Here is a 26257-nt window from a genome sequence, read left to right as displayed (position 1 = left end):
TTCCCTTTAAAAACGATAAACCTGCCCTCCACCTGATTAGTTCAAATGTATTCAGAACTATCAAGTAAATACATGTGTATATGTGCATAATACTTGGAAAAAAAATCTCCTCTACAGTACTGTGGGATGCTTGCATTGCTGTGTCTTTTCGAGCTGATAGTGCTTTTCTGAAGAGCGTATAGATCAGGGACAGCATTGCATTTCCTTTATGTAAGCATTCCACTGCAGAATGTGGAATGTGTGTGAGACAGAGGTTGAAAGGGGGATGCACTTATACCCTGCACTGGCGATCAATCAAGATGAGAACACAGATACATTATATTTTTTACTCTTAGTGGATATAAGAGGAGTCACCAGTGGGCTTTTGAAGCATCTTTGTGTTGTTCCAGGTAACATCTCTGTGCAACAAATCATGCACGACATGCATTTGTGCAATGAGTGTGTTCAATGCCTCTTGCTTTGTATTTGATTGTATCTTTTAAACATCGGCTGAATATCTGCAATTTTTTACAGTTATATTTATTGGTTGAAAAGTGCCTGGATGGTGAGGAAGCCCGGCCAAGTCTAGGACCTGGCATTTAAAGGGAAAGTTGAGGGGTAATTATAGAGTAGTGAGTCCAGAGCAGGCAGAGACACATGACATTTTGAGAATAGTTATATTGCTGAAAACAGTTTCTGCAAGGTTTTGGTTGAACCCTCCTCTTTCCCTCCTCTTTGTGTGTGGGACAGCCTCAGAGAAATGACTGTCAAAATCATTACGATACAAGACAAGAACGTCTCAGAAGTCGGATGAGAGGGGGACTCAGCAGCGAGCGGTACTGAGGTGAGGAAGAAAAGGATTTGGCCTTTTCTTAGTACTGAAACTTCTGCAGTAATGAAGGTCACATTTTGGAGTTACTGTAGTTTTTTGTGGCTTCTACTGTAGGTCCAACAGGAACAACTGAGAACTGAAGTACCTGGTGAACAGGTCCAGGATTTGGAGTATAAGGTGATTTCCAAAACAGCATCAACATTAAGCGGCTAAGCCTTAAGAGGAGACCCAGAGCGGTCATCGGCGATGCGGAAAAAGCACAAAGTGGCATTTCATCCAGCCAGTGGCCTTCTGCAGAGTCCCTGTCATCGTCATCGAGCAGTGATGACACAAGGCTGCTGGGAATGTCTTCTGCACCCAAAGGACGACCTCCTCTTCCTCCACCTCACGGGTCCACCACAGATAAAAACCAGCCCAGGAATGATGGAGGTCCGACTGCCAGAGTTGCTTTGTTGCAAAAACAGAACCCTGTGCTGGAGCAACAACACGTCAGCCTGGAGCAGGAGATAGCAAGCCATCTTCAACCTGGTTCCCGTCGCCGACTGGCCAGCTTCGGAGGCGTTAGCTCCCCTGGCTCTGTTTCTCGCTTCACCGGTCTGGGTGCTTATAATGACACCAACATTGATAGCAAAGCTTCCAACGTAGGCAGTGATATCTATGGACACCTTGGCTCCTCCCTGGGCAGCAGAGGCAGCACGGGATGCCTCCAGCTGAGCCCGCAGAGCTCTGGAAGAAGTACCCCGGTGACAAGCCCCTTGCAGCTGCAGAATGTCCGGGATCAGATGGTGGTGGCTCTGCAGAAGCTGAGGGAACTTGAGGAACAGGTGAAGATCATCCCTTTCCTCAAGGTGAAGATCTCAGTCCTTCAGGAGGAGAAGAAGCATCTGGCTTCTCAACTCAAGAACCAGAATAAGGACACAGAGACGAGTACCGACGAAGGTTTTTTCACCAAAGAGAAGCGAGACTGCTATGACTTTGGTGACCAGGAAGATGAAATACTGGCACTCGAAAGAACCATCAAAAGCAGTCATTTCCCAGCATGGCAAGAAAAAATCCATGTGAATGATGATGGCGATACTGCTAAAGAAGCCACCAAGGACAACAAATATAAATCCATTGCAGCACCTAACATGGAACTGGAAGCAGAAGTTGAATCCCAACATCAGACAATTGGCATCTTAAAGGAGAAGATTTGTCACTTGGAGGCCGAGTTGAAAGAGTCTACTCTCCAAGCAGAGATGAGTCGTCTGAAACTGGAGCTCCAAGCTGCAGAAGCCAGAAACCGAGCTGACAAAGCCTCCTCTGCCCACCCTCCGACCACTAGCAGCAGCACACAAGCCGGGCCCAGTACCATCAGCCAGGGCGTGGGCAACCACACCGAGCTAAGAGATGCCAGCACAGAAGACGTGATCCAGGTGAAGAACGTTGCTGTGTCGTGTTGTGGAGCTGACTTGAAGAACGTCTGCGCTGGACCCGATCTACCAATGAGCCACTGGGAGGTCAGAGAGCGAGTGGAAACCAAGGAGAAGGGTTCAGGAGTTCACATTCTGACAATCTCTCAAGGAGTCGGGGTGGAGGTGAAGGTTTGTGATGTGGGAAGCAACACCGAAGCTCCATGTGAGAATCTAAAGTCTAAGAATCTGAAGTCGGTCGCATGTGGAGAGTGTTCTGTGAACGTGGTCGTCCGTGAAGCAAAGATCATGGTCTCTAAAGGTGTGACCACAGATCCAGTCAAAGGGGTCACTCTTGGACTCACGGCGTCACCGCAGACAACGTCTCAGCGTAGCAGCACCTCACTCAGCTCTGTGTCTCGCTTCACGAACACAAGGCATGCCTTCAACGTGGACTCCAGCACCAACACTGTCCTCAAAAGCCAGCACAAGCACACCAACACCTCCAAGGCCCCCACCACGAGAACAGTGTCGGTTGGAAGCAGGCTCAAAGACACCAAGGGCATCCCAAAGACCCGCACGGTTGGAGTGGGGACCAGCCCCCTGGAAGAACATACCCATAAATACAATACCCGGGACATCGGTGTTGGGTTTGCTAGCATTTACGAAAACTTTCTGGTTGGACTAAAAACCCAAAACATGGCCTCTGGACCGTCCCATCTGCCTGACCCAGTGAAGACGAGAAGTATTGGTGTAGGGGAGGGGAGGATACGTGATCTGTCAGGTCCAAACAGTCAACAGGTTGCATCGTCCCAGAGTAAGTCATACCTGGAAGGCTCCATAGAAAAGACACAGAGAGTGGTCAACCAGCGTGGAGATCCTCTGTTGGTTCACCTGAGCAACAACCAGGGTCTCACAAGCTCCACATTCTCATGCAGTAACAAAGGAGGTGAAGAAGTCCTTCCATATGACTCAGGTAAGCCACTCATTACACCCCATGGTGTAACTCTCAAAGCATCCTTGCGCTGCGTTGCGTTGCGTTGCGTTGCGCTGTGCTGCGCTGCACACAAAAATTTCAAAGTGCGCTGGCTACACTCCGTTGGTGCGGCGCCTGGTCTACGAAATTAGAGCCCATGATGTTAAAATCTTTTAGCATATCTGTGTTACATGCATGCTAGCTTTGTCACGATGAACAACAACCCATGTCGTTTACGGTCATGTGAAATTGATCCGTCCTCTGTCTTTTCTGCAGCTAACACACAAAATCAACTCCCGCCTAAGCTGCCGGCCGACTCCTGTAATTCCAACAAACCCAATCCGGGAATCTGTCCACAGGGCGGTTACGACTCGGAGGTGAAAAGAATGATACAGATGTTAGAGCAACAGACATCGTCAGCTATGAGAGGTAAACATTCATGTTTATGTTATTGGACATTAAACTATTAGCGCAGTGTATTTTACATAGATGGCCTTCCTGAAGTACACACTCACATAGCAGAACTTAAGTTGCACAACACTAACTGATAACCCATGGAAACATACAATACTATATAATATTATTACACTTTTATATCCAGTCTCTTTTTCAGTCTATTTTCAGTCTAATAGCTTCTTAAACTCACACTCACATAGCACAATCAGAGTTGAGCAACACTTACATATGACTGATGGAAAAATACTGACATACATGTAATGTTCTCACTCCCAAACTTAACTCTCTCTTCTACACAAACCTCACTTAATAGAGGACTTAATAGAGGGACACGTCAACTACTATGTAGAGTCCGTGTACTTTCATTTTGGATTCTTGCTCGATCTTCCTCACTGAGACTAGAAATATTCATATTTGAATCTGATTGGTTAAATTTTGTCCATGTTCAACCAAGAACATGATATGCATGCTCAGCAGCACCCATGGGCACCCCCGTGTTGTCAGAATAGTACAGTCTTGATGTCACATGACATTTTCATAGTTCAATCAGACTCCTCCGAATCTAATGGTTGAGTAGTCGACTATTCTTGGACACCCCGAGTAGAAATAGTAGCTGTAGTGGAAATAGTGAGTAGAGTGGTGGTAAGCCAAGTAGTTACCATTTAGTGGGTAGGGGCTTTTGTTGTTTAAATGCACAAAACAGAGATGAAAAGAACCACTTCCTGTTTTCTGTCTTGGAAATGCCACGCTATGATTTATTACAGTTTCACATGACTTGTCCTCTTGGATATTTGGGAAGCTTGAGGTCCAGTATGTACAGTACATACATACTGTCTGACCACATAAACATGAAATTGCATTGTGTGCAGCAGGGTGTGTCTATTTTTAAAAATGGTTAAATCCATCTACTGTAGTTGAAGGCTTGCAATATTTCCAGCTTACTTCAGGTTCATCTTAAAAAAAAGAGAGAAACACAATAAGCTTGGAGTGGTCTTGCTGAAAGAGCATCTTGCTCATTCTCAGGCCTGAGCTAAAATTGCATTTCAGTTTTGGAGGAAGTGGCTGCCCCGAAGACACTGGCCACGTTTGGAATGTTATCTGGGTTTGGAAGTCGGCTTCGCCACGTAGTAATTTGCGGTCCGGGGTTTAAAATTGAACGCCTTCGTCAGGGGAGGAGGAAGCGCTCTCTTTTCTTTTCAGAATGCATGCCTCTCTATTTGGAGGAAGAAGACAAAAACATCAAGTCCTTGCACAAGTTGAAAAGTCTCCTTTTCCAGGCCAGTGCTGAGCATTACCAAGCGTTAACACAGGGGTGTCCACACACGAAGCCCACACACACACACACACCCACACAAATGGTGTCGGCAAAAGTAGGCAGGTGCATAAATTAGGGCACCCCAACAGACAAATGATGGGATTCTCCTAAAAGTACTCATTAGAATAAAAAAAAATTCTCTTAATATTTTGACTTTATACTCAAACTTACAGCTGTTTTTTTTCATTTCTGATGATTTTTAAAAACATTTTCTTATAAGTTTATTCCCATACTTTGTTTCCGCAACCATCCATCCAAAATTCCAACTTTGTTTGATGTTTCTCATCATATCATGACGTTGATGTTTAGTCTTTAATGTCAGCTCTATGCAGTTAAAATTATGATTACAATATTATGAGATTATTCTCATGAAATTGTGGCTTTTTTTTCTCGTTAAGGCGACTATTTTTTTCTCTTAATATTTTGACTTTATCCTCATGAAATTCCAGCTGTTTTTACCCTTTCTGCTATTTATTTTTTAATTTCCAACTATTCCGACTTTCTTATGGTGATGATGATTGTATGCCCAAATTTTGACTTTATTCTCATGGCATAAATTTTTCTAAAAACCAAATTCTCCAGAAATTACAAATTTATTTGTTGTTTTTCATATCACAACTTTTAAAGTCTTTTTTTTAGATTTATGCTTCTAAAAATATGTTATTTTCATAACATTGCAATTTTTTCTCTTAATATTTTGACTTTTGATTTTTGCATCTTTATTGTTGCTGGAGCTTTTTTGTTTTTCTAGCTCAATTGTATTTTTAGAATGTGTCACAGAGCCCAAAGTATCCATAATGGGTGAAAATGGTGTCTTGTAACTGGAAATCACCCAAGAAAGTGTCTTCTTTCTGTATGACCTGCTCCAAATCATCTATCGTTCCTAGATGGATCTAATATGGGTGTTCTACGCAAGGGAGTGAAGAAAGACGGTGACCAAAGCTGTAGCAACACCAGAAAAAACATGAGGTTTATGAAGGTGACCAGCGGGTACGTCATCCCCTTATACCTTCAGATGTCCTTCAAGCCTTTTATTGCATAAAACACTTCTCTTTTACCCAAAAAGGTTGAACCCTGTGTCACCTGACAAGGAGGAGGCGGAGCGAGCGCCAATCAGGAAGTCTTCTCAGGACATAGCACCAACCAGACGGCTGAAAAGCGTCCCCAGCAAGGCAACCAAAGGGTCTACAAAATCACAAATCACCAAGAGGTGAAAAATTGGTGGCTTTAGTGTAGCTCATCTCACGTCTCGATTCACCTGTTTCACATCTTTAAACCGCACAGGTGCAAGTTCACTGAGAAGATGCTGTCGGCTTGCCAGGCCCTGAAGATGCACCTGAATGAGGGCAAACGTTTACCCGGCAGGGAACTGGTAAGCCTATGGTCTCAAAATGTGCGCCGATGGGATAGTAATATTTATAATAATCAGCATTTAGAAACACATACAAGGTGTCCGTTCCACTGACGGCCATGTTGTCTTCCTTCCAGCGTGACTGCCTGCAGACGGTCCAGCAGGAGTGGTTCTCCGTGTCCAGCCCCAAGTCGGCCTCCGCCGAGTCCGTGGAAGACTACTTATCCGGCTTCCGAGTCATTTCACCCTCGCTACTGCGACACGTGGCCAACATGGCCGACGGCAACGGAAACACCGCTCTGCACTACAGCGTGTCACACTCTAACTTCAGCGTGGTGCAGAAGTTACTCGATGCCGGTACGGTCTTGCACTTTGGTTTCATTTTGCATGTGCTCATGACAGGATGGTTGTTGTGAGAATCTTGCTGATTTTTTGCAGACGTGTGTGATGTCAACAAGCAAAACAAAGCGGGCTACACTCCCATCATGCTCGCCGCACTCGCCGCCGTGGACAAAGCCGAGGACATGAGCGTGGTGGGGCGGCTCTTCGACAGAGGAGATGTCAACGCCAAAGCCAGCCAGGTGAGACGCAACCCCCCACCCCACCCTGACACATTGTTGATGGATCCTCTCGTCTCTCGGCACAGCAAAAACAACCTTCTTAATACTCATTTCTTTTAACAAGACCACTAATTTAATTTCATGTATTTTATTTGGCTAGACTACAAATGTAAATACATTTAATTGGTTATTATTATTTCATCATTATTGTTGATATTTTCTGCACGGCGATCGAGTGGTTAGCACGCAGACCTCACAGCTAGGAGACCAGGGTTCAATTCCACCCTCGGCCATCTCTGTGTGGAGTTTTCATGTTCTCCCCGTGCATGCGTGGGTTTTCTACGGGTACTCCAGTTTCCTCCCACATTCCAAAAACATGCTAGGTTAATTAGCCACTCCAAATTGTCCATAGGTATGAATGTGAGTGTGAATGGTTGTTTGTCTATATGTGCCCTTGGATTGGCTGGTGACCAGTCCAGAGTGTACCCCGCCTCTCACCCGAAGACAACTGGGATAGGCTCCAGCACCCCCGCGACCCTTGTGAGGAAAAGTGGTAGAAAATGAATGAATGAATGAATGAATGAATGAATGAATGTTGATATTTTCTATAGTCCGTTATGTATTGGATGAAATGTTGAGGATGTCCTGATGTGAAATTGTGCTGTCCAGGCTGGTCAGACAGCTCTGATGTTAGCGGTGAGCCACGGCCGGGTGGACATGGTGTGTGCGCTCCTGGCCCGCGGGGCGGAGGTGAACCTCCAGGACGACGAGGGCTCCACGGCGCTGATGTGTGCCAGCGAGCACGGCCACGCCGGCATGGTGAAGCTGCTGCTGGAGCAGCCGGACTGTGACGCCATGTTGAAGGACAGCGTGAGTGACGATGTTGACGCCGGATCCAACATATTCAGGGGTGGTTGTGTAAAACATCCGTTGACGCATTGAACGTGCTTGTGTGTCTTTTGTGTGAGGCCAGGATGACAGCACGGCCTTGTCGATTGCTTTGGAGACGGGACATCACGACATCGCCGTGCTTCTCTACGCTCATACCAACTTCTCCAAAGGACATGGCGAGGTATGAGCCGGCAGATCTTCTTTCAAGAACATCTCCACGATATATGCTGTCTCACTCTCTCTCTTTGTGTTGACAGGCTCATCAGGGTGGCAGGTCGTGAATCGTCTCTGCTCAACACTAGGCGAACGCCACATGCTTTAAAAATAACTAAGTCTTGCTAAATGTATGAGGCCATTTCATGAGAGCTAAATGCAGCGTTACAGTCAGTTGGAGCGATGCTGTTGTTATTTATTGGACATAACAAGTTGACTTTTCAACATGAATCACAATTTGGAGAAGCTCATTGGTGAACATTTATATAGCGCAACAACACAAGGGTACGACACGTGTAACACGCTTTCACACCACTTTTAAAGCACATGCAGAGTTAGATAAAGCTGCCTGGAATAGTTGCAAGGAGGTCTGACTACTCAGCCAGCTCAATTTCCTTCATGTTTAGTACCTTGTGTAAAGCAGGTACTTTGCACAACACAGCAGCAGAAGAACCAATGTTGTAATAGCAATAAGGCGCCAACTGCTCAGTCAGCATTAATAGCTGCAATTAGTTGATTTTTTAACAGTGCGGCAAGTGTAACACGCATGGCAGCTGTCCCAATATTTTTAAAGCTCACGCCGAGGTAGACAAAGCTGCTTGTAGCGATGTTGTAATAGCACTAAGGAGGATTGATTGCTCAGCCAGCATGAATACCGCTCAAATTCTTCCATTTGTATTCCTTACTGAAGCAGATACAGTATATTGCGCAATAGAACCAATGTTGTAATAGTGCTAAGGACCAAATGCTGAGTCAGCAGTAATAGGAAGTAGCAAGTAGTGCAGTAAGAGTAACATGCATGGCTTTCACACCAGCAGCCAACCCAACATTTTTTATAGCGCATACAGATGTAGATAAAGCGGCCTGGGGTTTGACTGCTCAGCCAGCATTAATATGGCTAATTTCTACTATCTTTTACTTCCTTAATAAAACAGGTATATATCACAACATAGCAGCAACAGAACCAATGTTGTAATCGTGGTGAGGGGCAAAACGTTCAGTCAGCACTAATAGCTTGGGGGAGTTGACTGTAAAAAACAGAACAGCAATTGTAACATGAATGACTAGCAATATTTTACATCGCATGCAGAGTAGATAAAGCCGCTGGAGGCCGACCACTCACAATACTTCAAATGCAGCTAATGCCATCTTCATTGTCAACAACAGTACAGCAAGTCTAACACGTGTGACTTTCACACCAACATTTTTAAAGCGCATACAGATGTAGATAAAGCGGCCTGGGGTTTGACTGCTCAGCCAGCATTAATATGGCTAATTTCTACTATTTTTTTTTTACTTCCTTAATAAAACAGGTCTATATCACAACTTAGCAGCAACAGAACCAATGTTGTAATCATGGTGAGGGGCAAAACGCTCGTCAGCACTAATAGCTCGGGTGAGTTGACTGTAAAAAACAGAACAGCAATTGTAACATGAATGACTAGCAATATTTTACATCGCATGCAGAGGTAGATAAAGCCGCTGGAGGCCGACCACTCACAATACTTCAAATGCAGCTAATGCCACCTTCATTGCCAACAACAGTACAGCAAGTCTAAGACACGTGACTTTCATACCAACATTTTTGAAGCGTGCGCAGAGGTAGATGAAGCTGCTTGTAATAATGCTAAGGAGCTTTGACTGCTCAGCCGCCATTAACAGTGTCCTTCCAGTGGGTGGCGTCCTTGAACGCCTCCATTACTGAGTGCCCGTGCATGTCAAATGCCTCTGAGTCATTTCCCCGGCAAGTGCAATCAAATAAAACGATACACAAGCGCCGCTGCCGCCGTCAATTTCCTGTTGCCACGGCAACAGGCGGCAGCTTTAAGCGCTCCTTGGGAACACATTGCTCGGATGATGTTGTTAGTACAGGGGCGCTGGCTAATCCGATCCGGCACACCGCATTCCAACTTAATTAGAAGTTGTCTTCCAAACATCTGTCTTGTTTACTTCCAATAAACATCATGATCCTACATTTGTCTGTCTACTGTCCGACTGCAGATGGCTGTTTAGGAGTGCTTTGAGCAGGTTTTGTGTGTGTGTAGCTTTAATGCTAACGAGCTGTGTTCGTCCACAAGCTACTGTTAGCGTTACTATCCACCTTTGACATATACGCTGTAACTCTGCACTTATCCAACCTAAGGGATGCCACACATCACATCAACACAAACCTTAGCAACACGTGTTAATCTCTGACGTCTGTAGCATTTTAAGACTGCAGTGAAGCCTGATTTTGTGTTATTTTTTTACAAAGTGAGGTAGTAGTCTGGCTAGCATCTACAGGCGGCACCGGTGTCATGTCCTTAGAGGGAGGAGGTTCTTTCCATGAGAAAAAATAACTTCCTTTTAGGCTACATGGCGACTGAGTGGTTAGCGCACAGGCCTCACAGCTAGGAGATCCGAGTTTAATTCCACCCTCGGCCATCTCTGTGTGGAATTTGCATGGCCCCCTTCGTCGGTTTTCTCCAGGGACTCCGGTTTCCTCCCACATTCCAAAAACATGCTAGGTTAATTAGCCACTCCGAATTGTCCATAGGTATGAATGTGAGTGTGAATGGTTGTTTGTCTATATGTGCCCTGTGATTGGCTGGCGACCAGTCCAGGGTGTACCCCGCCTCTTGCCCGAAGACAGCTGGGATAGGCTCCAGCACCCCCGCGACCCTCGTGAGGATAACAAAATGAATGAATGAATGAACTTCCTTTTAGCAGAGTTGAAATATTCAAGAAAAAATAGTCGCACGGTGTGCAAGTGGTTAGCATGTAGGCAGGTCAGGAGATGGGGAAGACTTGGGTTGGAATCTGTGCTTGAGCATGTCTGTGTGGAGTTTGCGAGCCTTTTGAGGATAAGCAGCATATAAGATGGATGGAAAAATATATAATATTTGCTAAAAGTTACAAACAATTATGAGAAACTAAAAAGATTATGGGGCAGCATGGCGGACGAGTGGCTAGTGCGCAGACCTCACAGCTAGGAGACCAGGGTTCAATCCCACTCTTGGCCATCTCTGTGTGGAGTTTGCGTGGCTTTTCTCCGGGTACTCCGGTTTCCTCCCACATTCCAAAAACATGCTAGGTTAATTAGCCACTCCAAATTGTCCATAGGTATGAATGTGAGTGTGAATGGTTGTTTGTCTATATGTGCCCTGTGATTGGCTGGCCACCAGTCCAGGGTGTACCCCGCCTCTCGCCTGAAGACAGCTGGGATAGGCTCCAGCACCCCCGCAACCCTCGTGAGGAAAAAGCTGTAGAAAATGAATGAATGAATAAAAAGATGATTTGATTATAAAATGTTTAAAAGTCGATACTAACATTTGAGATGAGATTTATTGTTTTTCTTCACAAAAAGTTGCATCCTTTCATTTTTCATAAAGTAAAGTCTGGACACCCATGCATTAAGATATCCCGGATTTGGGGGTGGGGGTGGGCCTTGGCTATAAGCTTGGCTGGATGCTAATTTTAGCTGCTACGCGGTTTCCTGTTCAACACGTGTGCAATGGGATTTCTTTCCCCATCCCACGACATTCCAAACACCGTCCAGCCAGCTCGGACTGTACTGTCGACATCTCCTACGCTTGTCTTCCCTTCTGAGGTTTCAACACGCTTTTGGTTTCCCCTCAGCGTTGTACACAGGATGGGAAAAAAATCCATGTAATTGACTAACAGAAAGCAGATGTGCCTATGCCTCCATTGTTACCACTCTGGGATGTTTCCATGCCGTGTTGGCTCCAAGGCCGGTCCGTATTTACGCGCTTTAGGATTCTGTCGACTGGTGTAATCGTCGAGTTGCACCATTACTCAGCTGAGCTCAAATAAAAAATGGACCTTTAGCGGGAGGGTAGGAAGGGTGCAAAAAAAAAAAAGAAAAAAAAAAAAGTCTGGCACCAGTGGATGTTAAAAGCATGCAGAGGCAGACAAGCTCCGGGCCTTCCACAGTCGGGAAAGAGACGGACAAGAGACGGCGTCTGGCTGTGTCCCCCCCCAATGATTTGTATATGAAAACATAGCGCCTTTTTTTTTTTTTTTTTTTAATTCTCCCCCCTTCTGGGCTCCGCTTGTTGAGCGATCAGCTGATGAAGAGACTAGCAGCTCGCCGCTATGCTGGCTTGCTAATTCTTTCCCCCACCGCTGCTGCCGTCGATCCTGCTAGCCCGCCGCCTGCAGATTGCGCTCAGGTAAACAATCCTGCTGCATGTCTCACATTCCGGATTCCACATGGCATGGGGATGGATGGAAGCTTATGTGTGTGTGTGTGTGTGTGTGTGTGTAAGAGAGAGAGAGCGGGAGAGAGAGAGAGAGAGAGTGGGAGTGTAGGTGTGTGTTGATGAGCGGGAATCTTGCTCAGATTAGTCTCCCGTCGCATGGCATGCACACGCCGGCATCTTGGAGGATTACACCTCCGTCTCTCCGGGGTGATGCTGCAAACCCCCCACCCCACCCCCCCACACCCCACACACAGCCTCAGCAGCGGGGCTTTCAAAGCACACACGTCTGCTTTTCCGCGCCATGAGTCTCCCAGCGTCTCAGCATCCCGTCATCCCTGCCCTTGACAAGCTAGCATGGAACAACGGCGTGCACGATGCTGTTGATTGATGCATCAGTATTCTGTTTGGATTGCTGCGCACGCCCTTTTCCATTTCCTCCCCGGGCTCTCCAAGGCTTGCTGCTTTTGCTGCGAGTGAATTCCTCCTGCAGTCTCGCAAATTCCCAGCCTTCTCTAATTGCCGACGGCTGCAGCGTCCAGCCATGGCGGGGTTAAAAAATAATTAGGATGCAGAAAGGCGAGCGGCATGCTTTTGTGCAAAAAATGGCGGCAAATGAGAGGAAAAGTGGAGTGCTGTCTTTTTTTGTTTTGTTTTGAATGCGACCAAACAAGCCACACGATGCCAAAAACAAGGAAATAATAATATGCCAACGTGTTCAACACAGGAAGTGGCTCTGCTTCTTCCTACTCCTTTTCGGACGTGTTGTAAACATGTGATGTACTTCCATGTCACATCACGGAGTGGAGCTATGTATACAAAAACGGTAGGGATGTCTTATATCAGCATAAAAATATCATATTGGTCGACATCGGTATCAGTTTTTTCCATTCATTCATTCATTCATTTTCTACCGCTTTTTCCTCACGAGGGTCGCGGGGCTGCTGGAGCCTATCCCAGCTGTCTTCAGGCGAAAGGCGGGGTACACCCTGGACTGGTGGCCAGCCAATCACAGGGCACATATAGACAAACAACCATTCACACTCACATTCATACCTATGGACAATTTGGAGTCGCTAATTAACCTAGCATGTTTTTGGAATGTGGAAGGAAACCGGAGTACCTGGAGAAAACTCACGCATGGATAACATGCAAACTCCACACAGAGATGGCCGAGGGTGGAATTAAACTCGGGTCTCCTAGATGTGAGGCCTGTGTGTTAACCACTTGACGACCGTGCAGCCCCAGATCATGAAAAGCGATATTAAAAAAATTCTGTATACAACACGCATGTGTTCATTCCACCACAGGAGATATGTCATCTTATACATATCTGCATCTGTATCGGTATCGGTATCGCTATAGGTATAGGTATCGGTATCAGCTGACCCACATGCCACTACCTGACATTTTTCAGCACATAATGTAAAATCCAATCTACGGCATTCAGAAGATGCACTCAAAGACGGTATGAATGATAAGCAGTAGTCTACTCTGATCACTAGGTGTCAGTCATGAGCTCACAACCACTACAATAATTAATTCATTCATTCATTCATTTTCTGCTGCTTTTCCTCACAATGGTCGCGGGGGTGCTGGAGCCTATCCCAGCTGTCTTGGGGCGAGAGGCGGGGTACACCCTGGACTGGTGGCCAGCCAATCACAGGGCACATACAGACAAACAACCATTCACACTCACATTCATACCTATGGACAATTTGGAGTGGCCAATTAACCTAGCATGTTTTTGGAATGTGGGAGGAAACCGGAGTACCCGGAGAAAACCCATGCATGCACGGGGAGGTCTGCGCGCTAACCACTCGACCGCCGTGCCGCCCCTCGTTATGTTATGTTATGTTCTGCTGTTGCAGACTCAACTATGATGTTTTGCACATATGCCCCCTAGAGGTTGTGAGCAGCATAGGTGTAACCTCAGAGCAACGTGATTGGATGCTTCGCCCGTGCATTGAAATGGCATTGCATCCTTTGATTGATTTGGAATCTGCTGAGTGATTAAGCCGCCATTAACCGGCATAACAACGAGGCCGAGAATAATAGAGATGCAAATGAGTTTCCACAAAACGACCTCGTTACCTCCTGGGGTTGCTCGTTAGATTGTTTGGTCTCGCCGCAGCCTCAAGCGGGAGGGAAGGAGGAGATGGAGGAGGACGGCGCTCAGAAGAAGCGAAAAGGCGAACACGGAGACAAGGAGGTCCAGACGGTGCCGGAAACCGGAGAGAAGGTCAAGAGGAAACGAGGGCGGCCGCCCGCCGAAAAGCTGCCACCGAATCCGCCCGAGCTCACCCGGCAACTGAGCACCCTGGTGGACATGGTGGTCAACTACAAGGACGGGTAAGGACACGGTCACCTACCTTGATGGTACTAGCTGTAGCTTCTGAGCGTGTTTTGTCTTTGCAGCGTGGGTCGACAGATCAGTAAAGGCTTTGTCCAGCTTCCCTCCAGGAAGGAGGCGCCGGAGTACTACGAGCTGATCCGGAAGCCTGTGGACTTCAGAAGGATCAGGGTAAGTGGATTCAGACCCAGATAACACGGAGTTTGCACAACTTTGACATTGACTGCATATTCAACAATCACGCTAGTGCTGCCATGTTTACGTTACTGTTTAGCTTCTTGCCCGATTGCTAATTTTGCATTGCTAGCCAAAACTGAATCTGTATCCAGCTTCATAGATACCATATATCACATACAAATATTATATATATGTACAAATGTAACATGAAGGAGTGGGACAGGAGGACACAAGTGTTAGCAATGCTAGCATAGCTAACATAACACAACGCTTTCCTAGCTTATTAAGAAAAAACAGAATGATCACAATTGCTGCTCCCACATCTGTAGTTTTTTTTAAAGCAAGTCTCAAACCCCCGCCATCTGCCTTACAAGGCAGCAGCTGTACCATTACACCAGCAGGGACTGACAGGTGAGCTGTCCCATTGATAGCGGGGCTCTACGCACACCACAGGTTTTGCTTAGAAATAGCGGGTAGAGCCCCGGGAGGTTTTTTTTTAAGGTGTGTAGCGAAGCCTGCCTGAAACGCTCCACTTCAAAAGCAAGCATTTCAGCGCAAAGTGAAGGAGATAATAGATTTATCTCACATTGGTGCTCATAAACAGACTCATACTTCTATTAGGACATCATTAAAACATCACTAGGCGGCACGGCGGTCGAGTGGTTAGGGTGCAGACCTCACAGCTAGGAGACAAGGGTTCAATTCCACCCTCGGCCATCTCTGTGTGGAGTCTGCATGTTCTCCCAGTGCATGCATGGGTTTTCTCCGGGTACTCCGGTTTCCTCCCACATTCCAAAAACATGCTAGGTTAATTGGCCACTCCAAATTGTCCATAGGTATGAATGTGAGTGTGAATGGTTGTTTGTCTATATGTGCCCTGTGATTGGCTGGCCACCAGGTGTACCCCGCCTCTCGCCCCAAGACAGCTGACCCTTGTGAGGAAAAAGCGGTAGAAAATAAATGAATGAATCAATAAAAGGGTTTTCGGGTAAAAGGTGTTGCATCTTCCTTGCAGGAACGTGTACGCAATCACAAGTACAGAAGCGTCGGGGACCTGGAGAAGGATATTTTCCTGCTGTGTCACAACGCTCAGACCTACAACCTAGAAGGATCTCAGGTAAAGCGTTAAAGATTCCCACTTTTTTAACGTGTTAAAAATAGAAAGGAGAGGAAATATAGCCTGTTGCTGATGTGAAGAAGTCCATAAAAAGATCTTCCTAAGATCCGCCCTAAGATCCAACAGTGCAAAACATACGTTCTTGCCATGTGTCAACCGGGCGTCAAAGCTCGATCAGGAGTGTATTCCTGTTAGAACAGGGGTCTCAAACACGCGGCCCGCGGGCCAAAAGTGCCCACAGGACACTAGTTTGAGGCCCCCGCCTTGATATGAAAGTTTAATGTTAGTGCGGCCTGTGCAAGTTTGATATGGATGCTGTATGGTATCATGTACCCAGAAAAAATTATTACGTTTGATTAATGTTCATGTTAAAGGTTAAATAACTGTTAATAGTTATCCTCCCTATCCATGTGGAAGTGGTAAGTTTTTGGCTATTTAAGTTTAAAGGAAATAACTTGAAGGCTACCATTTAGGTCGCTAGCTCTCTAGTTTGCGAGTTAGCATGTGACTCAAGACCCTGCAGTTGTGCAATATGTTGTAAATAAAAAGAGTATAAATGTGACTATAGTCGTGTTTTGTCATGTCTACAGGGCTCTAATAATGCTTTGTTCATTTTAATCTGAAAAAAATAATTTGTCTACCCACCAACTATATGTGGTTTCTTAAGTTTTTATTATTTGCCGTTTTATTGTTATTATTATATTTATTTATTTATTACTGATTTTCTTTATTGATTTGTTTATTTATTTTTCATCTTATTTTGTGTAGAAAAATAAAAAGTAAGATATTTGAGAACAGTGGAATGTTTTATCACAGCTTTTCTTGTAGAAAATCGAAACCAAAGCAAAGTTTATTCATTTTTCTGTTTTTAATAAATGCGTTTGTTTTTTTTTGGAAAACCTGATGCGGCCCAGTCTCACCCAGACCCGAGCTCCAGTGGCCCCCAAGTAAATTGAGTTTGAGATCCCTGTGTTAGAACATGACTGGAAGGTCCCATTTCCTTCATAGGGGACCTTGAAGGGTCTAAATAGGGCCTCACATCCGTACCCTAAATGAAGACTCTTTCCCTGGCAGATCTACGAGGACTCCATCGTCATCAAGTCTGTTTTTGAGAGCGCCAGGCTGCGAATCGTCACCGACGAGGAGCCCAAACAAACGGTGGCGGTGAGCGGAAGTGAAGGCCGCCAAGGTGTGACGCCAGCAGGTAAAGTGGACGGCTGAAAGATGAGCATGCCAACTATCGACAGAAAGCCCTCGTCAGCTTTTTATCTCTCCGCAAGCGCTCCAAGCCGCCTCGCTCGTCAAGGCGGATAACGAGGAGAGGAGTCGCAATCTCACGGCCAAGAGGCTGCCGCTGTACCAGGACCAGGGTGCGGAGGAAAACACCTCCAAGGACGAAGGGTGAACTCCTATTTTGTAGACATCTTCTGTTCTCTTGTCAACATTCTTGTTTCCTTTGAAGGACGTGTTTGGAATGACTCATCGGCTCTAATAAGTCACGTGGCTGTGCTTTCAGACGCTGTATTTGTTGTCGACCGGTTATCTGACTCTTTCTTTCATTTCTCCCTCAGTAAAATACTTTTTAACCATTCCATTTCTATCTAAGGCCTTCATACTCCCAAGCATGTTTTACTATGGGGACAAAAGTATTGAGACACTTGCCAAATGCTTGGCTGGGAAGACCTTTCTGTGGGACTTATGTCCATATTTGTGTTTTGTGTGTGACGGTGAGGTTCATGGTTGGTGAGGCACTGACACGTTTGGAATTTTTTTGTTTTTATAAATTCTCAACAAAAAGTAGTGACATCTATTCCAACTACTCCACTGGGAAGACTTTGTGTATTATTTAGAATTTGTGTATACGTGTGACATCATAGCAGTGTTGTGCGGTGAGGTTCATGGCTGGTGAGGCACAGGCTCCTTTGGAGTTTTTGTTTTTTCATAAATTCTGGACAAAAAGTAGTGACATCCATTCCAACTACTTGACTGGGAAGACTTTTGAGTGGTTTCTGTGGGTATTTGTTTACATGCGGTGAGGTTCATGGCTGGTGAGGCACTGACTCCTTTGGATTTGTTGTTTTTTTTAAATAAATTCTGGACAAAATGTATTGACATCCATTCCAACTACTTGCCTGGGAAGATGTTCAAGTGGTTTCTCTAAGAATTGGTCTGCATGCGTTGAGGTTCATGGTTGGTGAGGCACTGACACATTTGGAATTCTTTTGTTTTTATAAATTCTCGACAAAAAGTAGTGACATCTATTCCAACTACTCCACTGGCAAGACTTTTTAGTTATTTCAATGGAAATTTGTGTATACGTGTGACATCATAGCAGTGTTGTGCGGTGAGGTTCATGGCTGGTGAGGCACTGACTCCTTGGGATTTGTTGTTTTTTTTATAAATTCTGGACAATAAGTATTGACATCCATTCCAACTACTTGACTGGGAAGACTTTTGAGTGGTTTCTGTGGGTATTTGTTTACATGCGGTGAGGTTCATGGCTGGTGAGGCACTGACTCCTTTGGATTTGTTGTTTTTTAATCAATTCTGGACAAAAAGTAGTGACATCCATTTCAACTAACAGACTGGGAGGACTTTTGAGTGGTTTCTGTGGGAATTTGTGCGCAAGCTATGAAGTTCATGGCTGGTGAGGTGCTAACTACATTGGAGTTTTTCATTTGTTATGAGTTCTGGCCAAAAAGTATTGACATCCATTTCATCTACTTGCCTGGGAAGACGTTTGAGTTGTTTCTGTGGGAATTTGTGTGCATGCATTGAGGTTCATGGCTGGTGAGGTACTGACTACTTTGGAGTTTTTTTTATTTTTCATGACTTCTGGACAAAAAGTATCGACATCCATTCCAACTACTCAACTGGGAAGACTTTAGGCTGATTTCTGTTAGAAATTTGAGTACGACTGTGACTGTGAGGTTCATGGCTGGTGAGGCACTTCCTTTTGGGGGTTTATTTTGTACAACTTTCAATTCTTGTGCTTGACTCAATGTTTATATAGGTTATTCATTAGGAGGATACTTCACCAGGAAATGTTCTGTTACTTTGTTCTCCTCATTTTCTTAGTTTTCAAAGTCTCCCAGTAGAAAGACAGCAGTGACAAGCACCTGCCAGCTAATGTTTGCCCTCTTCATGGTGAACCACAGTACTGTGCTCCTCACCGTATGACATTTCTCTGTATTTTATTGTCTGCTTAGCATGAATAATGATGTCACACTTACCTTAAAGACATTCCACCGGCGCTCGGAAGGCATTCAATGCTTCAGACGGTCGGTCATCTGAGGTTTCTACCCTGTATTTGACCAGGAAATGTGGAAATTCAGTGATTTTTACTTTAGAGAATGTTAAAATAAAATCATCCAGAAAATACATGTATTACACAGCTCCATGGACAATATGAATATTGCTTAAATTTGCTGCACATTCGAACTATTTCTTTTCCGAAATGGAATGAAAGTGATTCATTCTGCTTAAAATATGACAATATGCTTTTAAAAACAGCATTATACAATTTATTTACACGTGGAAAGTAAAACAAATCATTTTAACTGTGTAAATATGTGTTTGTATGTCATTTAACATGTCTGAAAAATATTGCATGACACATGATGAGGTGTGTCTCAATACTTTTGTCCATACAGCACATAACCGTGGAGCATCCATGTGTGACTGCACCCCAGGAAGTTGTTTTTGTTGTTTTTAAAGGAGAAAGAAAATAAATCAGTGCATTTTTTTAGGACTTTGAATGTGAATTTGTAGCAGATCCACCTTTGATGAAGTCATGTGAATAAAAGCCACCGTCTTAGCCAGAACTGCTATGATGGTCCAGCGCATGAAGTGTGTGTTGCTGGTGGAGAGAACCAAAGGTGTTCAAGTGTTTCCAAATACATTTTGTCAAAACACAGATTCTATCTGCACATCATGGCCTCACAGCACCATAGAGAATCCGACACGGTGCATATTACCGCTCAATACAAGTCAACTAACATCTATGTCTGGACACCTCCTCCTGAATGTGTGCTAGTCACGGGGGACACGTGATGTTGTTGATTGTTGGCTATTGATCGTTCATCAAACGTCACGAGCCGTCTCTGCCCGTCTCTGCCCACACGCATCTGTCATCCGTGATGTCGGTTGGGGGAACGGCGGATGAAAATATGACATATGAGGACATATGAGAAGCCAAGTCGCATGATGGAGGTGGAATATTTTCCACGCCATCCTGCAGGGATGCACCTCGTACATGGAATGGAAAAGCTATTTTTTATTAGAATTTAAAAAAAATGTTTTTAAAAAGTAAGTGTAAGTATGACATTATGACCTCTCATCAACAATCAGTAGCGTGTCCACAAGCTTGGTGTAGGAGCAAAGGATTATTATTCATTCATTCATTCATTTTCTACCGCTTTTTCCTCACGAGGGTCGCGGGGGTGCTGGAGCCTATCCCAGCTGTCTTTGGGCGAGAGGCGGGGTACGCCCTGGACTGGTGGCCAGCCAATCACAGGGCACATATAGACAAACAACCATTCACATTCATACTTATGGACAATTTGGAGTGGCCAATTAGCCTAGCATGTTTTTGGAATGTGGGAGGAAACCGGAGTACCCGGAGAAAACCCACGCATGCACGGGGAGAAAGGATTATTATTATTATTGACATATGCTTCCTCAAGCCTCTCTCACACACCATGAGTGCGTTGCTGTTGTCTTCTATTAAACAGCTGGGCTGTGAATTAAAGCTAATGGCAGCGCGCTGGAGGTGAACAAAGCTCTAATGGCTTTTGGCAGATTAGCGTCTCCTTTAATCTGCGGGGGAAGACAATCCTCGGCGCCGTCCCCTGAAGGACTGAGCTATTTAATGGATAATCAGGTGTGTTGTGGTACCCGCCTGTAATTGCTCTTCACGTTTGAGAATTGAAAAAGACAGGTTCCATGTCCGGGCACTCCCCCCCCATCCCCTGAGGAACCTTGTTGTAGAGTGGACTTAGCGCTCAGCGTATTATTATTATTATAAGACCTTGTGTCACAGTGACTGTAAAAGCCAATATTTCAATGATATTCTTTGCTGTTTCTTTTTTTAAACATGCTAAGAACTATCCAGTGTAGGTTATTTATAACAGGATATTAGGGCCACATTGAAAAAAAAAGATTTTGTGAATAAAGTCTGAAATTTACGAGAATAAAGTCATAAATTTAGGAGAATAAAGTCATAAATTTAACAGATTAGCATGGCTACATGTCTGCCTTTCTTACCCCAGCCAAGGCCAATGGTCACATAAGTACCCCCTTTTCATAGCTGCCTCAGGCAATGCCTGTAAGAGTTTTTTTTCTCATTAATTTACAACTTTATTCTCATAAATTTATGACTTTTGTTCTCCTAAATGTACAACTTTTGTTCACGTAAATTTATGACTCTGTTGTCATAATATTCAGATTTATTCTAAAATATACAACAGTACCCCCCTGCCTGACGCTAAGGTTTTTTTGTGTTGTGTTGTCTATATGGTGGAGGGGCCCCAAGGGTTGGTGGGATCTGCCTGGACTTCCTTGGGGCCCTGGATGCTGCGGGGGGTGTCTTGGTTGACACGATTAGTGGACCGGGCGGGGTGGTGGTGGTCCCCTACTTGAAGAAGAGGGATCGGAGGGTGTGTTCCAAATGTTGTTGGATCCCGCTCCTCAGCTTTCCTGGTGAGATCTAGTCAGCGGTTCTGGATAGTTGACTCTGGGATTTAAGAAGAACGGTGTGGTTTTCATCCTGGTTGTGGAACTGTGGACCAACCTTACACATGGGAGTTTGCTAATCCAGTCCATATGTGCTTTGTGAACTTGGAGGTGTTCCTCAAGGAACCCTGTGGGGAGTACGTTGGGATTTTGAGGTATCGGAACACCTAATTCAGGTGGTAAATTAAAAAAAAACATGGACAGGGATCAGGGAAACAAGAGTGACCAGGATTGTGGACTCTCCCTTGGAATTGTTGCTCAGTTCCTCCAAGTTGTGAGGGTTCCTTGCTGACTAAGGAAGTTCCACGAAGGTCTATTGTTTTTGGAACATATAGAGGAAGTGGTCTGAGGGTTTTGAAAAACGTTTGACAAATGTGCAGTATATACTGTATGTAATATTATATGTATAATGTGCATTTCATACTTCTAATTATTTATTTTGCACACTGGTAATGTTATAATAACAAACCACTTCAATAAACAGAATTTAATTTTAGAGGTTTTTAATGAATGAGACACCCAGGATGTACATGAATAAAAAGATTTACAATATAAACTATGAACGCTGAACAACAAAGACAAAAACAAACAGTAAAAACACCCATAAAATATCATTTATCACGTTTATCTCATTTATTTATCTCTTCGTCACGCAAGCGGCAGCCGTTCTGTACAATTTTCTACCGCTTTTTCCTCACAAGGGTTGCGGGGGGTGCTGGAGCCTATCCCAGCTGTCTTCAGGCAAGAGGCGGGGTACACCCTGGACTGGTGGCCAGCCAATCACAGGGCACATATAGACAAACAACCATTCACACTCACATTCATACCTATGGACAATTTGGAGTCGCTAATTAACCTAGCGTGTTTTTGGAATGTGGGAGGAAACCGGAGACACCCCAAAGCCACGCCCACCCTGGCTTGTATCAAAGCCCAGGGTAATAGTCCCTATGATTACCATAATGTTGAATATTGCGCAAAAACCCGGGCAAAATTTTTGAAATTTTTTTTTGACACAATCCTAATCATGTGCAAAAACTGGCATGTTATCGGCGCTTATCCGATTTCGTGTCATGAGGGATGCATCCTAAGCAGGGACACCCTGAGAGACATAGTCTCTCCAACGTGTCCTGGGTTTTCCCCGAGGCCTCCTACCGGCTCCCTGGGGAGGCATCCTAAAATCCTCCTCCTCAAATGCGGAGGAGCAGCGCCTTTACTTTGAGTTTCTCCCGGACGACACCACTTATCTCTATCGGGGGAGCCCAGCCACCCAACGGAGGAAACTCATTTGGGCCGCTTGTACCCTCCATCTTGTCACTTTCGGTCACGACCCAAAGCTCATGACCATAGGTGAGGGGAGCTAATGTATGTAGCTCTTTGATTCAACTCCCTCTTCTCCACTATGGACTGATGCACCACTCCGTTGACTCTATAAACCAGTAATACTTGGTTAAATGTCTTTTTTACCTCCACGAGATGCTTTCTGGAGCCATCAACAAGCTCCTGGCAAAATTCTGGGTGGCCCACTCTTCTTGGGAGAATTCTTCTTCAGTCCAACTTTGAGGAATAGTCCACAAGGTTCTATACAGTTGGTTTGGGGCTTTAGGGAGGCCATACTGGAAACGTAATGGTGGCCTGTGTCATCCATTACAAAACTGGTATTCATATGTTTTTGTTGTCAAACATTCAAATGAAGTCAGTCATGATCACAAATTGTCTGCTTGTGGAAGATGATCAGAGGTTGACGTGTTTCTAATCTAACAGAGTAATGGTTTAGGTCTTGGTCTAAATCTGAGAAATCTTCTCCAGATCCTCCATGATCAGGTCCTGATCTCTGGTGTCGCCTTTTGTGGCTTCCTGACTCAAGCATCTCCCGCTCCTCGCCACCTGTCCCGAGCCCGCTCTCCCCAGGGTGGTCGGCTGGATCGGGAGGATGGCGTTCCCCCAGGCACGGTGCAAAAAGCTCCTCTGGTGTTTGGCGACGACGGAGCACAGCTGGAATTTAAAGGCGGCCTGGAAGCCCCTGCGGAAGTTCTCGTTGAAGAAGCCGTATATGATGGGGTTGATGCTGCTGTTGAAGAAGGCCAGCCAGTGCGCCAGAGGGTACAAGTAGATGTTGACCACGCGGTGCTGGCACTCACTCAGGTTGGCGTAGTCGCTCAGCATCATCAGGGTCCACAGAGGCAGCCATGATAACACAAAGAGCAGCGCCACCACTAGCAGCATCATGATCACACGCTTCTTCTTCTTGGGGATGGTGTGCCGAGCCTCCATATTGGCTTTGCCGCTGCTGCCGCCACTGCCGCTCTTGACGGGCCCGATCCCGCTGCCCCTCAGGGCAGGGATGGTGCTTTTGAAGAGCGCCAGCCCGATGCGGGCGTACATGATGACGATGAGGCTGAGCGGGGCCAGGTAGATGGTGACAAAGAGCACGGTGGTGTAGAGCTTCCGCATGGCCTGACTGGGCCAGTTTTCCCGGCACCAGTTGAAGGGGCGGGTGTCGTTGTCGCGCCGCAGCACGATGCGCACGGTGGGCTCCTTGGTGACCTGGAGCATGATGCCGGAGGGGCACATGACAGACACGGCCGAGACCCAGATCACCATGATGATGAGCTTGGACGTGGCGATGGTGAGCTTCTGCTTGAACGGGTAGACGATGCAGCGGAACCTGAGCGTAATTCAAGTCAAATCCAAAAATGTTTTTTTTCTTCCACCGCGACTTTTTGACTCGTTTATACATTAGCATGACAATACAGCTGTGATTCAACAGGGCAATAATCATAATAAACAACCGACCTGTCGACAGCGATGGCCACCAGCGTGAAGACGGATGCTGACACTGAGATTCCTTGGACCATCCCGCTTAGCTTGCACACCATGTTGTCAAAAGGCCAACCTACAGGACAAGAAAAACAGATTTTCAAATAATAATACCGGAAAAAAAACATGCTTTATTTCATGCTTTAAAGTGCAGGAAAAATACTGTAAAAAGTAAAGAATAAAAACATAAGTGTAAGTTCTGCACCCCCCACCTGTGATTATGTTGTCCACCAGTGTGGTGGGCATGCAGAAGATGCCGACCAGCAGGTCGCTGATGGCCAAGTTGAGGATGAAGATGTTGGTGACGGTGCGCATGTTCCTGCTGCGGAGCACGATGAAACACACCACGCCGTTACCCAACATGCACATCAGGAAGATCAGCAGGTAGGAGGCGATGAAGACAGCCGCCACCGACGGCTTGTGGAGGTACAGGTCCACGTAGGTGATGTCCGCCCGGCCCCGTGGGGGCTCCTGCGGGGCCCAGGACTGGTTGGCGGCACTAAGGTTCTGGTCCATAGTCTGCACCTGTTCAAAGTAATATGAGAAATTGAATATTTGGCTTACACTGCCAGTGATATGAGGTGAACCATATCTTTATATATAGCTGAACCTTCAAAGGTTGGAGGCCTCAAAAGTGGTACCACGTATTTATTCATTCACTACCCATAAAACACCACCAGGGGGCGGTCTCGCTCAGAAAAACCTTCCTTTTGGCAAATGTGAACAAATGTATTGTAACACTTGTGTTTTTAATGTTTTTTTTTTATCACAAAATGACTATGAACGAGGGATAAACGGATAAATGAACATTTAAGGTTACCTTTGCCTTCACTGGCGTGATTCTTGACGTGAGTGTTCCATGTGGGAGCGAGACACCACACAGACACCTTTTTCCTGTTCTGTGATGAGCTGTTTTTTAAAATCAACTCAATTAAATAGTGTTTCTCATCTTCTTTATGAAAATGACGCCAATTGAAACTTCCGCGGGCTCTATTTTTTTGTCAATGAGGTGAGAAACCCCGTTAAACTCAAGAAATAACCCATCACAAAACAGGAAATTGGCGTCCGTGTGGTATCTCGCTGCCAGATCGTGTCTTTGGGATTACTCACATAAAGAATCAAGTCTTCTGTGAAGGTAAAAGGAACCTTAAATATTCATTTATCCCCCTCATTCCTAATTTTTTTAGGCATTTAGAGTTGTTTTATTCAAGTAAAAGTATAAAAACGAGTTTGTGAGCGTCAAATGTTGGCAACATAGACTGGATACTTCCGGTTCTGGTTGTTATGTTAGCAAGCTAGCTTCTTTGTTAGAAGTTAAGGACGTTTTGTTATGAAAACACATTAAAAGGATGGAATTTCGCCCATCACCCACCATCCTTATACGAGACACGAACACACATATTTGTCTTTTTTGAGAGTTGTAAAGATATAAAAACATTTTTTCAAGGATAAAAAATGGGGCACGCCTATTCCACCTAAAAAGCCCGCCATTAAAACTCCTCCTTTTATGAAAACTTGTGAAAGACGGGAAGGGAAACCTGCTTTCCAGTTCAGTTAACATGATTATTTTCCAGTTCAGTTAACATGATACTCTATTATTGCTGCTTATTTACAGCTAAATAATCAGTATGGCACAATAACATTGTCATCCCTATGAATACAAAGCCTGTATCTAAAATCAGCTTAGGAAGTGACAAGGTTTGTAGAAGTGTCATTTCTGTCATCGAGTAGTGAGATGAAAGCGCTGACCTGGCAGTGTGTCTGGTCCTCTTCTTCAGTCAGTGAGTTCTGGAGAGGTGGTCTCCTCTCCAACCAGCATCCCTCAGCGCTCCCAGAGAGTACCACTGCCACCACAGACCGAAGATGCACACAATCCCAGCGGGGGGGCGTTAGCTGC

The 26257-nt window shown here is 45.2% G+C and overlaps 3 protein-coding genes across 4 annotated transcripts; 2 read left to right on the top strand and 1 right to left on the bottom strand.

Moving 5' to 3' along the window:
- The first annotated feature begins 45 nt into the window (after positions 1 to 45).
- LOC131104449 (KN motif and ankyrin repeat domain-containing protein 1-like) lies at positions 46 to 11960 on the top strand. The gene is made up of 11 exons (XM_078794332.1): positions 46 to 64; positions 989 to 3178; positions 3455 to 3607; positions 5837 to 5939; positions 6016 to 6159; positions 6234 to 6321; positions 6438 to 6657; positions 6739 to 6881; positions 7530 to 7730; positions 7834 to 7924; positions 11878 to 11960. The coding sequence occupies exons 1-11, from the start codon at positions 46 to 48 to the stop codon at positions 11958 to 11960; spliced, it is 3435 nt and encodes a 1144-aa protein (XP_078650458.1).
- A 33-nt stretch (positions 11961 to 11993) lies between these two features.
- Positions 11994 to 19687, top strand: LOC131119854 (SWI/SNF-related matrix-associated actin-dependent regulator of chromatin subfamily A member 2). Of its 2 annotated transcripts, XR_013629261.1 has the most exons (7): positions 11994 to 12136; positions 14298 to 14515; positions 14582 to 14687; positions 15709 to 15810; positions 16885 to 17014; positions 17091 to 18159; positions 18304 to 19687. XR_013629261.1 is itself a non-coding variant. In XM_058064775.2 (6 exons), the coding sequence occupies exons 1-6, from the start codon at positions 12035 to 12037 to the stop codon at positions 17213 to 17215; spliced, it is 783 nt and encodes a 260-aa protein (XP_057920758.2). In that variant the 5' UTR covers positions 11994 to 12034; the 3' UTR covers positions 17216 to 19687. The 2 variants fall into 2 exon arrangements, 1 of the variants encoding a protein (XP_057920758.2); XM_058064775.2 differs by having other exon boundaries at positions 17091 to 19687.
- A 2380-nt stretch (positions 19688 to 22067) lies between these two features.
- Positions 22068 to 26230, bottom strand: LOC131109052 (neuropeptide FF receptor 2-like). The gene is made up of 4 exons (XM_058060607.2): positions 26110 to 26230; positions 24573 to 24885; positions 24337 to 24436; positions 22068 to 24208 (listed from the first exon to the last, which is right to left on the bottom strand). The coding sequence occupies exons 2-4, from the start codon at positions 24874 to 24876 to the stop codon at positions 23326 to 23328; spliced, it is 1287 nt and encodes a 428-aa protein (XP_057916590.2). The 5' UTR covers positions 24877 to 24885; positions 26110 to 26230; the 3' UTR covers positions 22068 to 23325.
- Positions 26231 to 26257: the final 27 nt, after the last annotated feature.

This window comes from Doryrhamphus excisus, linkage group LG10 (genome assembly GCF_037039965.1).
Source record: "Doryrhamphus excisus strain RoL-2023G ecotype Guam linkage group LG10, RoL_Dexc_Guam_v1.1, whole genome shotgun sequence".
Lineage (NCBI taxonomy): Eukaryota > Metazoa > Chordata > Actinopteri > Syngnathiformes > Syngnathidae > Doryrhamphus > Doryrhamphus excisus.
This window is presented reverse-complemented; position numbering and strand designations above follow the sequence as displayed.

Coding starts and splice junctions, on each gene's coding strand:
- LOC131119854 (XM_058064775.2), top strand. CDS start 12,035: ATGAAGAGACTAGCAGCTCGCCGCTATGCTGGCTTGCTAATTCTTTCC. Junction 15,811..16,884: donor ACAACCTAGAAGGATCTCAG/GTAAAGCGTTAA, acceptor TTTCCCTGGCAG/ATCTACGAGGACTCCATCGT. Junction 17,015..17,090: donor CCAAGGTGTGACGCCAGCAG/GTAAAGTGGACG, acceptor TCTCTCCGCAAG/CGCTCCAAGCCGCCTCGCTC.
- LOC131104449 (XM_078794332.1), top strand. Junction 3,608..5,836: donor GACATCGTCAGCTATGAGAG/GTAAACATTCAT, acceptor TATCGTTCCTAG/ATGGATCTAATATGGGTGTT. Junction 6,322..6,437: donor GTTTACCCGGCAGGGAACTG/GTAAGCCTATGG, acceptor TCTTCCTTCCAG/CGTGACTGCCTGCAGACGGT.
- LOC131109052 (XM_058060607.2), bottom strand. CDS start 24,876: ATGGACCAGAACCTTAGTGCCGCCAACCAGTCCTGGGCCCCGCAGGAG. Junction 24,437..24,572: donor GGTGGACAACATAATCACAG/GTGGGGGGTGCA, acceptor CTTGTCCTGTAG/GTTGGCCTTTTGACAACATG. Junction 24,209..24,336: donor GTGGCCATCGCTGTCGACAG/GTCGGTTGTTTA, acceptor AATTACGCTCAG/GTTCCGCTGCATCGTCTACC.